At 62.1% G+C, this 12,843-nt stretch overlaps 1 protein-coding gene across 1 annotated transcript in view; it reads right to left on the bottom strand.

Moving 5' to 3' along the window:
• Positions 1-748: 748 nt before the first annotated feature.
• LOC114512462 (calpain-2 catalytic subunit) overlaps positions 749-12,843 on the bottom strand; it is a 41,836-nt gene continuing 29,741 nt past the window's right edge. Inside the window, exons 8-17 of the mRNA XM_036016106.1 lie at positions 12,724-12,798; positions 11,882-12,042; positions 10,004-10,173; positions 8,544-8,555; positions 7,659-7,870; positions 6,531-6,567; positions 5,491-5,556; positions 4,384-4,441; positions 2,017-2,081; positions 749-817 (exon numbers count right to left, since the gene is read on the bottom strand). Coding sequence (XP_035871999.1) covers positions 791-817; positions 2,017-2,081; positions 4,384-4,441; positions 5,491-5,556; positions 6,531-6,567; positions 7,659-7,870; positions 8,544-8,555; positions 10,004-10,173; positions 11,882-12,042; positions 12,724-12,798 — 883 coding nt within the window. The 3' untranslated portion in view covers positions 749-790. The remainder of the gene's footprint in view (positions 818-2,016; positions 2,082-4,383; positions 4,442-5,490; positions 5,557-6,530; positions 6,568-7,658; positions 7,871-8,543; positions 8,556-10,003; positions 10,174-11,881; positions 12,043-12,723; positions 12,799-12,843) is intronic.

A 12,843-nucleotide genomic window follows, 5' to 3' on the forward strand; every position in this document is an offset into this window, starting at 1 on the left:
CTTTGTGCTAAAGCAGCACCTACTTACTGAACTTTGGACTGAACTGCACGTGTCACACAGTCTACAAAGGGGACAACAGGACACATGGTCGTGGAGCATTACCTGCTTCTTCTAGCGCTTTCCGCATCTCGTAGGAGTTCATGGTCCCAGACCTGTCCACGTCGATTTCCCGGTAAATTCTCTGGAACGTGCAAAACAGTTATGAGAACCACGACCCCAGGCAGGCGGCGGGCCCCCCGCACGCCACGTGCTGAGAGGGGATGGCGCTGTTCCAGCTCCACGCCCCCGGTCTGGCCTTGGAAGGGCCGCCATCTTTCTGCCTTCGACAGCTCCGCCTCTCGGTGGGAGCTGGTTTCCAAGTGTGCCCATCACACCGTCTCGCCAACTACCAGGGGCCCATGTGATTGTCTTATGTGATTTTATACTTGAACTTTTAAAAATCCAAAATGCAAGAGGCGACACAGCCTTCCGATGGTGACTGTTCAGTGACCCTGTTCTGGTCAAGGACGGGATGGCGGCAGCAGACCACTGAACTCACACGGTCCTCATTTTGTCCCCCGGGCCTCTGCGCGGCCCTGTCTCCACTCATCCTGAGCTCCCTGGTGGGCCGAGTCCCCAGCCCCTCGGAAACACTCCCCGACCCCCCGAAGGGCCACTGTGTCTGTCTGCAGGTCCAGGCACCGCTCGGCCACCCCCACAGATCCCCCGCAGACCCCCACCCCTGCCTTGGCCCCTCCTGGGTCCTCACTTGGTACTGTTGAATCTTCTTCCAGAGAAACATAGAACTCCTTCAGGCCCAGCTTACCGCTGCCGTCGACTGCCGGCGGTTAAGGAAAGCCCCGGAGTCTGAGTGCCTGCAGCCCCTGGACATACATTCTGGAACCTCCAGGGCTCTTGCGGAAGGACCCTCTCCTCGGGGCTGCTGGAAGGGGTGCCTAGACTAGAAGCCTGCTGTCCCCCCTGGACCCTGCTTGCTGATGGGTCCAGGGGGGCCCTGGGTCCTTCTACAAAGGAGCTGTCAGATGGCTTCTAGCAGCTTGCTGATTCGGGGAGTACTTTTGGCATATTTCTAAGAGGCCTTCTGTGAGGGGAGCAGCACAGTGGGTGCCGTGAGCCCACTAGACAGGACTTCTTAGAATCTCGGCCATCTCTGCCCAGCACTCCTCAGTGGCATCAGGAATAAGTGGCAGGTGGGGGGGGGGTGGGGAACACAGGCTGAGTCTGCCCCCAGGGCAGGTGGGGGGCCCGGGTGGGGGTGCTGGAGCACCTGCAGGGGAAGGAGAACGTGTGTGGAGAGTGGGCTCCGTCTCTACAGATCGAGAAGGAAATTATGCCAGATTCACATAATACTACAGTTCAGGAAATACAGTGGACCCTTGAACAACATGGATTTGAACTATGTGGGTCCCTTTATACGTGGATTTTTTTCAATAAATACACAGAGGACTGTAAGTGTATTTTATGATTTCCTTAACATTTTCTTTTGTCTAGCTCACTGTAGCGGAAGAATAGAGTATAAAATGCATATCACGCAAAATACGTGTTCATCAGCTGTTCGTGTCATTGTTAAGGTTTCCGGCCAACAGCAGGCCATTAGTAAAGTTTGGGGGTGTCAAAAATTGTACGAGGACTTTTGATCATGTGGGGGGTCGGTGCCCCTCGCTGCTCAAGGGTCAACTGTGTTTTCCTCAAGGAAGCAGCGGACATACTGTCACCTCCAGAGACACATCTAAGCTATGTCGGACGGAGAGTGGTGGGTGGGCGAGCTGTCGGGGTTTCCCTGCCCCACCCCTGGGGACGCGGGACACCCGCCCCAGGAGCCTGCAGCGGTAGCCAGGGTGTGAGGCAGGTCGCTGCCCCTCATCTGAAGCCACGCATGATCCCTGGTGACCGCAGCCCAGTACCCACCCCAGCACCGGCCTTCGTGGAGGGCACAGTGCGGGCACCTCTGAGGGTGAATGTCAACCCCGCCCCCCCCACCCCCTGCCGCATGCTCGGTGGCATGTGCCAGGATACGTCCAGCATGTCGACCATGATCTTGCAGGTCTCGATGCTGAAGCCGTCTGACTTGATATCTTGGCCTAGAAGACAAGGGAAGTGTGACGGGAAAACCTCCTGGAGGTTTTCTAAGAAGACGGCAGGGTTCTGTGCCTCCTGCTCCTTTTGATACTGTAGCCACTCAAATGACACAGAAGTAGCCACACCCGGCTGCGGGCTGCCATGCTGGGACAGGGTGGAGGGGGCGCACTGTCCTTGCCGTCTCTGTGTGTTCGCCCTGGGCAAACCGGCTCTTGGACGGGCTTTTCAAATAAGTAAAATGATAAATGGCTGAGCACGTGCCCCCAGGTGCAAAACCACCTGCGGGCGTCAGGCAGGGAAAAGGAAGGCAGGGGACCTGGGAGGAGATGGGGGTCCCTGGTGCCATCTGTCTGCAGGAGCTTCCAGAGCCTCTGGGTCCCCAGCAGAGTGGCCGCGGAGTGGAGCAGCAGAGTGAGCAGCGGAGGGGCCTGGAGACGTCTGGAGACCCTGCTCTCTGCCAGGCGAGTCCGGGCTCCTCGGTGCTCGGCATGTGGCGGTGTCATGAGACCCTCGTCACACTGTGACTCTGGCTCCCACGGCCCTCACGGGAAGCCGCCCTTCCTGCCGTGTCCCGGGGGGGGGTGGTGGTTATAACCTACGCTGTCTCCGAGCTGCCAGTCTGCCGGGGGCCCCGACCCCTTCTCGGGTGTGGGCGCCAGGCTGTGTGGGGGGCCCACGGGCAGCGGCCGGAGTCCGCGGGCGGCTGGGGACGGACGGAGCTAAGCTCGGAGGCAAGGAGCTGCTGAATCCAAGCGCGGCCCGACTCCCCCAGCCCCCACCCCCCATCTGTGGGCGAACAATGAGGCTTCAGTCCGCCCGGGCTCCTGCGGGCCGCACCTCTGAGGATCTCATGACCTCACTTGTGCCTGGCGGCCTCGGGAGCACACACCACCTCTTTGTCTCAGGCCCTGCCGGAGGAGGGGGCGCGAGGACCAGGGCCTGCTCCGGGGAAGCCCTCCTGCAACTGGCCCTGCCGACCCCCTGCCGGGAGCGCCGGGACTCAGTGACTCACAGCAGCTGTGTCTAAGACAGCCACTGCTCGGTGGCGGCCTGGCAGGGGCCAGTCACCCCAGTCCTGCGAGGTGCGTGTGGTCGTGGGGTTCAAGTTCTCGGGGCTGGGAGAGCCCGCTGGCCCTGGACTCCCCTGTGGCTCTACCGGCGGGTTCGTTCAGAGGTGTCTGTGAAGTCCAGGAGACTTCCAGAATGATCCACAGGGCCGATGCTCAGGGCGGAACAACACACATGCCTGTTTCTGGTCCACGCTGGTCAGTTCCGACTTCCTGTGCAGTGGACTGCCGCTTTGTCAAAGGCAGCCCGGCTCTCGTGATCATTTCAGGGGCAAAAACGCATCTGGGTTGGGGCGCCGTGTCCCTCCCCCTAGCTGTCATCAAGAGCAAGGGCGCACAATCGACCCTTTGATATTTCCTGCTCTGCAAATGATCCCCCGCTGAAAGGCCGTGCTCTCTGGCCCCTCCCCAGGTCTCTGTCCAGCTTTGTCCATTCTTCGTGGACGCCCTGCCTCCTGGGCCCGGTGCCACCGTTTCTGGGGCCTTGTGTCGCTTGCCTGGCCTGTGGGCTCCAGCAAGGGGACATCTCTCCCCGAGAAGAACGGGTCGGGTTACCCTCATACACACGCACTGGGGAGACGAAGCTTTTCAATGTCATTCCCTCGGTTTGAGCATAAAACGGCCCATTTCCTCTTTCATTCTGGCTAATTATTCAGGGCAGCCGTGCCTCAGTCAGTGATGGCCTACTAAGCGCAGCCAGGGGACACTGGGACGCAGGGCTGCGGGGCTGCTTCCCAGCTCCCCTTATCTGGGCTGACTCGGCCTTTTCCCACCAGTGACCCCTCCCAACAGCCACCGTTTCTGGGGTGCCAGCTTTGTGCCGGGCCACGTCTCCCCAGTTCTTCTTTCAAGAGTTCAACCGTTCTTAAGAGCTAACTACAGTGGTCACATGACTGTCCTGCAGACACGGAAAGAAAAGTGGGGAAGGCTCTAGGAAGAGCCGAGTCTAGTAAGACCAGAGTCTCGTCAGCAGCGGGGACCTGGGTGCGACTTTGATCTTCAGACCCTGGGAACCTCTGTTCTTCTGACATGTGCATCACACACAGAGCCGCCTTCATCCGTTTCTGTGGGGGAGGCGTGGCCGGGGTGGGCGGTATCCACGTGGCAGTAGGGCGGGAAGGTTCAGCCGCCACAGCTGAGACGCAGCAGGGGAAGGGCTCCTGCTCCCCCCCCCCCACCAACCCCCGGCTGCACGGGAAGGCGCAGGATGAGGGACTGGCGAGGAGGGGACACTTACGCTTGGCGAGGACCCGTCTCAGGATTGTCTGCAGCTCGAAGGCGGAGATTTCTGCATCCTGTGGGCAAGCGACGTTGTTATTGGCAGGCTCAGAGCGGCGTGATTCGCAGAGCCGCAAACGTGTGCCGGCCGCGCGCTCTGGCCCAGCCCGGGGTCAGTGTTGCGCAGGCCTGGGCTGGTATCCGTGTGTGCACATTTCTAACAAGCCCCCAGGAGGCGCTGCTGCTGTCCACCGACCCATCCCCGACCCGGCGACCTAGATACAGTGTCTTAACGCACAGCGCAATCCAGGTGGCGTTCATTCTCCGGTGCTTTGCAGGAGAGACTGTAAAGGGTACATTCTCCCCTCTGCCCATGTTGGTGGTCTTGACTTGGTTCTCACGCATCTTTCCTCCCATCAACCTGCCTTCCTCCCCCACCGCCCCCAGACTCAGATCTGGCTTCCTGAGGGCTGGTTAGAACCCGTGGCCTGGGAGACCGGGCCCAGCGCTTTCTCCGTGGCCACTTATGCCAGGGCTCCTTGGAAGCCGCCCAGGCGTCTCTACCCAGCCTCACACGTTGAATGACGAGGGACAAGCCCCATCGTTTAAGACCGAGGTTGGCTTTTTCTTGGAGTTGCAGGAAGAAAAATGACGGATAACTTTGTAGCCAACTGAGGCCTACATGGCTGAAGGATTTTTTTTTTTTTTAAGAACAGGGAAGTTGCACACGCTGCTGTAAGTAAGTTGCTTGCATGCTTAACATTGAAAACCTTCCCATCTCCCCAAATCTTCTTGTGAAAATCAAGGATAAGGGGCCGAGTTTCATGTGTCATTGGGGGTGGAAGAGATAAAACGAAAAGAGCCGTGGGGTGTGGCCCAGAGTCCCAAGGCGGGAGAGACAGGCCCGCGCTGACCGTGAGCACCCAAGGGCCCTGGCGGGTGGCTGGTCCCGGGAGGGCGCGGGCAAGGGGTGTGCCCAGGGTCTCAGTCCGGTTCGCAGTGACTTTGACCTTCGGTTCGGTCTGTTCCCCCCCTTCGACTGGAGTCTCTGGGAGGACGGGACGGAAGCTGGCTTCTCCTTTGTGTCAACCAGAGCGCATGACAGGAGGGTTTGGGGGCCACCTACCTCTCCGGCCAGCTGGGCAAACAGCTTCCTGAACCCGTCATCAATGCTGTCCTCGTCGACCTCAATCTGGAAGGTGACACAAGGTGTGCGGGACGACGGATCAGAGTGGGTGGCAGCCAGGTGTGTCTTCTGGGGCAGGGCCCACCCCCATCCCGGTCCCCTCCCCGCCTCACTCTCGGGCCTGAACCCTGAGCCGTAAGATTGCTGGGCGTCAGATAAAGGGCGGGGTAAAGGTGAAGAAACTTCACTCCAGTTAAAGCCCGTGAGAGGGAACGGGAACTACTCTAATTTCTCACGTAGGTGGCTTCTCCAACATTCAACCCAAAGGGCCTTTTACGTTCTGCTCTAGTGGGCATTTGAAAGCCTAAGACTGGCTGGAATGTTCCGGAAGGATCTGGACAGCGGCTGGTGAGCACAGCCCACGAGGCCCCTTGGAGCCTTGCGGTCTGTCAGCAAGGATGACAGGCTCGGAGCTTCAGTGACCGAGGAGCCAGCAATGACCACGTGGGTCCCTCCCGGTGCTGCGACGGCGGGAAGAGCCCTTCCTCTCTCTGCGGTGACTCCTCCCTCGACTTTGGACTTGGGATGACTGAGTCTCGTCTGAAATCCCTGAGTTCTGTCCATCACAGCCTCTCAGGGTTGATTACTGAATTGCAGCAGCTGGGTGCTCTCGGACATCTGGTCACCCAGCGCTTTCATTTTACAGAGAAAACTGAGGCCCAGAGAGCGAAGTGACCAGAACCTCTCACTGGTCCGTAGAGCACCAGTGGCCTGTCCTACACCCTCCACTCCGTGCACGTGGGTTCACTCGCCCCACCGGGCAGGGAGCTGCCCAGGGCCAGCACTGGCTGGAGCTGGAGTGGGAGGCGCCTGAGCAGGCCCAGGGCAGGGCTGTGTCTTTCGTTCCCCGCTGTGTGCATGAAGCCCCGGGACCTCCCCCCCACCCCATGCCCCTGGGGTTACTGCTGCTCCTTAGGTCCCAGTGCAGGGCGGGGGTGTGTGGCCCAGGACAAGGCAGTGAGGTCAGGAGCTCCCAGTACCTCTTCAGGGTTGCCCTCGATCTCGTCGTCGACGACTCTGGAAACAGAAGGAAGCTGTGTGTTATCGGAGGGACATAAGCAGGATGGGCCGAGCTCGAAATCACAGCTCAGAAGCAGCAGGTGCTGGGTGCGGCCCAGCGCAGGGCGGGCAGAGCGGTCTCTCTGCAGCCCCCGTTTCTGCCCCTTCCCTACGTAGCGGAAATCAGGGCGGACGTGATTGGAGGAGGAGGAGTCCTGGCTGAGCAGCTTGGAGACTCAGAGTTTGTTTGTTTGTTTGTCGGCTTTCGGTCATCGGAGCACGCAGCAGCCCCCGAGCTCGGGTGCTGGCGCCCCAGACAACCCCCCTCGCTGCCTGGTCTGGAGGAGCCGCTGTTCAGCTCCATTCAAAACACTGAGATCCCGCAACGTGCACCCGGCCGCCTGGTTCTCAGGGCGGGAGCGGGCAGGCCGTGCGGAGGTCCAGCTCTGACCTATCTGGGGCTGGGGCTACGGTTAGCTTCTCCCGGGCCTGTCCTGGAGCTGGTCCTTCTGCTCCACAGTGACAGTGTTTGAACTCAGGAGAGTCTTCCTCAGGCCCCCTGGGACCTGAAGCTGGACCCCAAGAGTCCTCGCTGAAGAAGGAGAAAGGGTGAGGGGCCTCTGGGTGCTAACAATGTGGAATCAGGTTGATATCTTGGGACAAGGAAGGCAGAGACTTTGAGGGGTGACCGGGGTGGGGGGTGTCCTGTCAGGACAGGGAGCTCACCCCAGAGAGCAGGAGAGTCTCGGGGTTGGGGCTTCCCAGCTTTCTGCAGTGATGGGACCGGGTCCCTGGTGTGCCTGACAGAGGCCACCAGACTGACAATGACCTCGTGAGCGTGCAGTGCAATGAGATTCTGCCATGTGCTCTACCATCGTGTCTAACCAAACACCTCCTGAGTGGCTATCCCTTTCGCTCGCCTGAGTGTCATGCTGGAGGTTCGTGCACACAGCAACCCCCCCCCCCACACACACACACTGACCCTTCAGAGCAGGCAGGGACCCTCGGAAGAGAGGCTGACGTCCCGAGTGCCCAGAGCCCCGAGTGGGACCGGCCAGCGCCCGGAGCAAGGAGGGTGGGAGGCGAGGAGGGAGAGGGCGAGGACCTACTGGTAGTCGGCCTTCTTCTCGGAGAAGACCCGGATGCAGAAGTCCCCGTCCTTGTTGGGCTCGAAGGTGGAGGGCACCACGATGTACTCCCCGGGGGGCAGCTTGAAGCGGTTGAGCACCTCCCGCAGGTTGATGAACGTGTCGGACCGCTCCCGCGCCCGGTGTGTCAGGAAGAAGTTTTTGCTGAGGTGGATGTTGGTCTGTCCGGCCAGCTGACGGATGGACAGACACAAGGGGGAGTGGAGGGCGGGAAGGGCTCCGCCCACGTCCAGGTGTGCTCGCTCACCGAGGTGAGGGGTGGACGGCAGGACGTCCGCACCGTTTTGGGCAAACGGCAAGCTCTCCACCAGGGTGACACGCGCCCGCTGAGGCACAGGCGACAGGGGACCCGCCCTGCAGCCGACTCTGCAAGAGGTCCCTTCCTCTAAGTGACGCCCAGGGACACGTAGTGTCCACATGGCAGGAGTGTGGTTCAAGTGGCAGAGCTGGGGACAGGGTCCAGCTCTGTGGTCCCGTGTCATCTTACCACCTGCAGGGCTCAGCTTGTCCCTTCGGGCTGGTTTCGGGGGCACCACAGGGCTCCGAGAAGAGCCACCTGTGGCCAGGACCACAGACCGTCCACCCAGAGCTAACCCACACACGCCCCCGCCAGGCCTCGGGGAGACGGCGGTCCCCGAGTGGACAGCCCGAGACACCGTGCCCTGCACCCACGCCCCAGGGGGACCCAGGGCCTGAGCAGCATCACCTCGAGGGTCCAGGGACTCGCCCTTCCCAGCCACCAGCCCCTGCCCACGCGTCACAAGACCCCCGGGCTGACAGTCTAAGCCTTTTACTTGTTGCGGGACCTCAGCCCCAGGGACAGCAGGTGACACACGCCAGACGTACCTCTGCCGGAACCTGCGGAGATAAAGAAGCCCACGCTCAGTTCCTATTCCGGGAAGGCGTGTGCAGACCACTGTGGGCGTCTGTCTCCCTCACTCAGCCCTTTCCCTGCGGCTCCAGCGACAGCAATGAAACCAACCTAGTGATTATCTTCCAAGGGACCCAGAGCATCCCCACATTTATTTAGGAGAAGACCTGATGACCCAGCAATCATGTGGATAAGCCCTAAGCACATTCCCAGTTCAGAGAGCACAGGGTGGAGGTGCGGAGCTTTGAAGTGAGTGGTCTCAGGTCACCCAGCGGCCAAGGCAAAGCCCACACCTGCCTCCCCGCAGGGAACTTGGGGCCCTGGTACAGGAGCAGCCCCCCCACAGCCAGGTGGGGGCCCTTGGGGCCGGGAGCCAGCAGCCTCAGTTCAAGGCTCTGTGTCGGCTGCGTCCAGTCTGTGTGTCCTCGGGTGAGTCATTTCCCCTCCCTGGCCTCTACTTTATCTCCAAAATGGGACCAGTGACCACCCAGGTCCTTCCCAGGGGCTTCTCTCCTGGGTGCTGAGCCGGGACACAGGCCCTCAGGGAGTGGCGTCAGCCCTGATGGGTGGCATTTGCCGATTCCCGTGGTGTAAATACCCCCTGGTTCCCCCTGTGGCTGCTTCCAGGTTGCCAAGGGGCTGGGAGGAGGTGGGACCACGTGACCTCTGGGAGCCACTCCACACACACACCCCTGGTTCCACCCAAGTGTGCCCCCTTCACCTGCCCTGCAGTCCCCCTGAACCCCCGACCCCTCCACAGACCCCAGGCTCTGTTCTGTGCTGCAGAGTGGCGTGGGGGAGGGGCGTCCAGGGGCCCAGCCCCTTGGTCAGTCTGTCGTCTCCACCCCCACCCCCACCCCACCAGAGGGAGAGGTGGCCGGCCCATGGTGGCAGCCCGTGGCCTGTGGTGGAGCCAGGCTCTTCCTTAATGTGATGCAGAAAGAAAGAAGGACACCCGGGCAGTGAGGGTGCCCGTGTGGACATGGGGCTCCAGCCGGCGGGCCTGCGGTTCCCTGTCCTGAGCGCCAGGCCCACGGCCTGGCTGGGCTCTGCCCCACCCGCTGCCGGTTGGCTGGCTCAGTTCCCGCCCTCCCAGTGCTTCCCGGTGCAGGGCCAGGAAACGCTGTTCTCAGCTTCGGCTGCCTGTTTTTCGGGGATTGGTGGGCCGACCAGAGTGCCGGGTGTGGGGGCACATGAGAAGGGACACGAGGGCATTTGACAGGGTGACACGGGCCACCAGCCAAGGGCTTGGGACCCCCCTGGTGACATAGAGCCAGTGCGGGGGCCTCCCTGCAGCCTCGCTTTCCCTGGGCCTCGCTCCCTGCCTGGGGTCCCATCTCCGGTTCTGCCCGGGGTGGGGGGCGGCCGTCCCCCCGGGGGGGCGGAGAGGAGCGAAGGAGGAGGGGGGGGGGCAGCCGCAGCCCGCTCTGCCCACCTCGTAGATGCCGAAGCCGATGGTGTGCATGTCCTCGCCCATCTTCCTCTGCCGCCGCCGGTGCTTCTGGATGAGGCCCACCAGGAAGGTGCAGCCTCTCTCGCCGTTGTCCTGGTCCTCGTCCTCCTCCTCCAGCTTGATCAGGTACTGGGGGTTCATCCAGAACGTGTCTGTGCCGGACGGGCTGGGGTCAGTCACCCGAGCAGGTGGCCTGGGGGGAGGGCTCTGCCCTCGTCTCCCGGAAGGAGGGGCTGAGAGGCGGGAGAAGGCGGCAGACCCTGGGGCGGCAGACCCTGGGGTGGGGGACTGGTTGGCAGCCCCTCGGGGTGGGAGCAGCGACGATGGGCCGGGGTGGCCTGCACTTGTCTGAATCTCTTGGGGCCAGAGTTAGGAGCTTCCCTTGCAGCGCCCTCCCATGCGCCCCAGGCTGGTGTCTCTCGGAGACCGTTTCTGCCCCCCTGGAATGGGGTGGGTGGTGCTGCAGCCCCCTGTCCTGGTACCTTCCACTCCCCAGAGGTCTGAGATGGGCCTGGCTGAGGGGACTCGGGGACTAGCTCCCGCTCCCCCTCAGTGAGCCTAGAACATCCTCTTGTTCTGTGTCCCTTGTCCTCCCGGCCCTGTCCCCTTGGCCACCCCCAGGTGTCTCTGCCCTCCCCACTTCCAAAGCCACTTCCAGGAAGCACCTGGGGTGCATTCACATGTTAGGGGAGGTGGTCCCATGGCCGTCCCTGGCCTAATGGAACAAAACTCTAATTGTGGAAGCGAAGGCGCCCCCTAGTGCAAGGCCTGGTGCACGCCAGCTCTGCAGGCTGCTGGTGCCCGTTTTTTGTAAATAAAGTTTTATTGGAACACAGCCAGGTCAGTTCATTGAAGTATGGCTGCCTTCAGGCTGCAGCAGTGCAGGTGAGTAGTTGCTGTAGAGACCGTCTGGCCCTTAAGAGAGAGTCTGTGTTCCCTGACCCAGTGGGCAGGAGAGAGAGACGTTTCTGTCTGGGGCGCGGGTCTCCCCGGTTCCTCTGGCCCTGCCCCGTGGGGGCTGCATAGTTTCGGCGAAGGATTAAAACCACCGGAGCGAGAGGCACAGCCCCAGCAGGCCCTGGGCTGACCGCTCGCTCTGTGGCCCAGGTGTGACGCTTAGAGCCTCTGTTTCCTCGTCGGTAACAGACCACCAGTATCTGACCGTGACCTGCCACCGGGGCACCTAGAACACCGAGCCCACAGCCCGCCAGCCCGGGCAGCCACTCGCCCTCTGCAAACCCTCATCGGAAAGACAGAGAGTGCCACGAAGGGCCTGCCTCCCACGCTGGTTGTGAAGATTCAATGGAATCCTGTGTACTCCTAGCCCCTGACTGTGCCCCCCTAACTGGCAGATGGCATCCTGTTTCTGAGGGCCATGGGGACAGGCGGCCTGGGGCATCAAGGCAGAAGGGCCGGGAGAGTGCACGGAGGCCGGGCCAGAGGGGAAACACACCCTCACCCCGACCTAGCAGGGCCCAGCGGCATGTGCCAAGTGAACTGGGCGCTGGGGTTGCTGGGCTGGGCTGGGCTGGACACGCGGAGGCCCAGGGGACGAGGTCGCCCCGCAGGGCTGGGCTGCAGGGCTCGGGTGGATACAGAGGCCCCCGGGCGGGAAGTGGGACTGAGCGCTGCCTCCGTGGGCTGGTGGAGAGGCCCCGGTACGGGGAACCTGGGGCCTGCAGGGGACATCACAGGCCTGGGGAGGGAGGCAGGTGAGTGCAGGGACCAGGAAAGGCTGTGGAGGTGGAGACTCGGGGAGAAGGCAGGCAGAGGGCCAGTGGGCAGGAGCCGCCTCCTCTGGGCCTCCCGGCTGGGGGGCAGCACACCAGGGCATCCGGGCGGTCGAGGGGCCAGTCTTACTCGGGTAGTTCCTGCAGCCTCCCGCGGTGGAGCCGCGCCGCCAGTTCCCGTCCATCTTGGTGAGCTTCCACTTCTTGTAGCTGTCGCTGGTGAGCGTGTCGGGCGTGAGGTTGCAGATCTCCAGGCGGGAGTAGTGCCTCAGGAAGTCGCTGAAGGACATCCTGGCAGGGGAGGGACACGGGCGTCCGGTCACAGGAGGGCACGGCCTTGAGCAAGGCCAGGGGCAGCCGGGAGACGGGGCCTCGGGGCCGGGTGGCCGCCGGACCCACAGTGAGAAGGCCCTGGTTCCGCCCCCGGTGCTGCCCCCCAGTAGCCGGGTGACAATGAGCGAGTTCCTTAGGCCTGCCTGAATCCCAGACTCCCTCCGTTAAAAGGGGAGCCCCCAAAAATGAAATGAGACAACACGCGGGCGCCCGTCAGGTCAACGGGGAGTTGTCAGGGGGACGCGGTCACATGGTGGCCAGGACACACACACGTGCGGGCCCACTGCGCTCCCGAAGGGCCTGGTGTCCCACGGCAGCGTTGGGGTGAACCTCCAGAGAAACCCCCGTCTTTTCCCCCGTTTCCCCTTGGGGCCTGAGCGTGCCTGCAGGGCCCTCGCAGCCCTCTCCGAGCGGCTGCTCAGCTCCGAACCCCACGGTGGGACGGACGCATGGAAGAACTTGCAGGATTTATTTGTCCCGGGTCTTACAGTGACTTAAAGCGACAACAAACTCGGGATTCCTCGCCCCTGGGCCCTCCACACGATACTCTCGCTGCTTTTCTAGCAAAGACGGCGGAGCAGACCCCTCTTTCCCCAAAGCCCCCCCCCCCCCCCCCCCCCCCCCCCGCAATCATCTCACCAGAATTCCCCATCTTCACGCCGTTGGGTCAGCCTCTCCTTCTCCTCTGGGTCCACAGTGTTCCAGTTTGGGCAGCTGGAAAAAAACCAAGTCCCCGGAGGGCCGTGAGCAAATGATGTG

Source organism: Phyllostomus discolor, chromosome 15 (genome assembly GCF_004126475.2).
Source record: "Phyllostomus discolor isolate MPI-MPIP mPhyDis1 chromosome 15, mPhyDis1.pri.v3, whole genome shotgun sequence".
In the NCBI taxonomy this organism is placed as follows: domain Eukaryota; kingdom Metazoa; phylum Chordata; class Mammalia; order Chiroptera; family Phyllostomidae; genus Phyllostomus; species Phyllostomus discolor.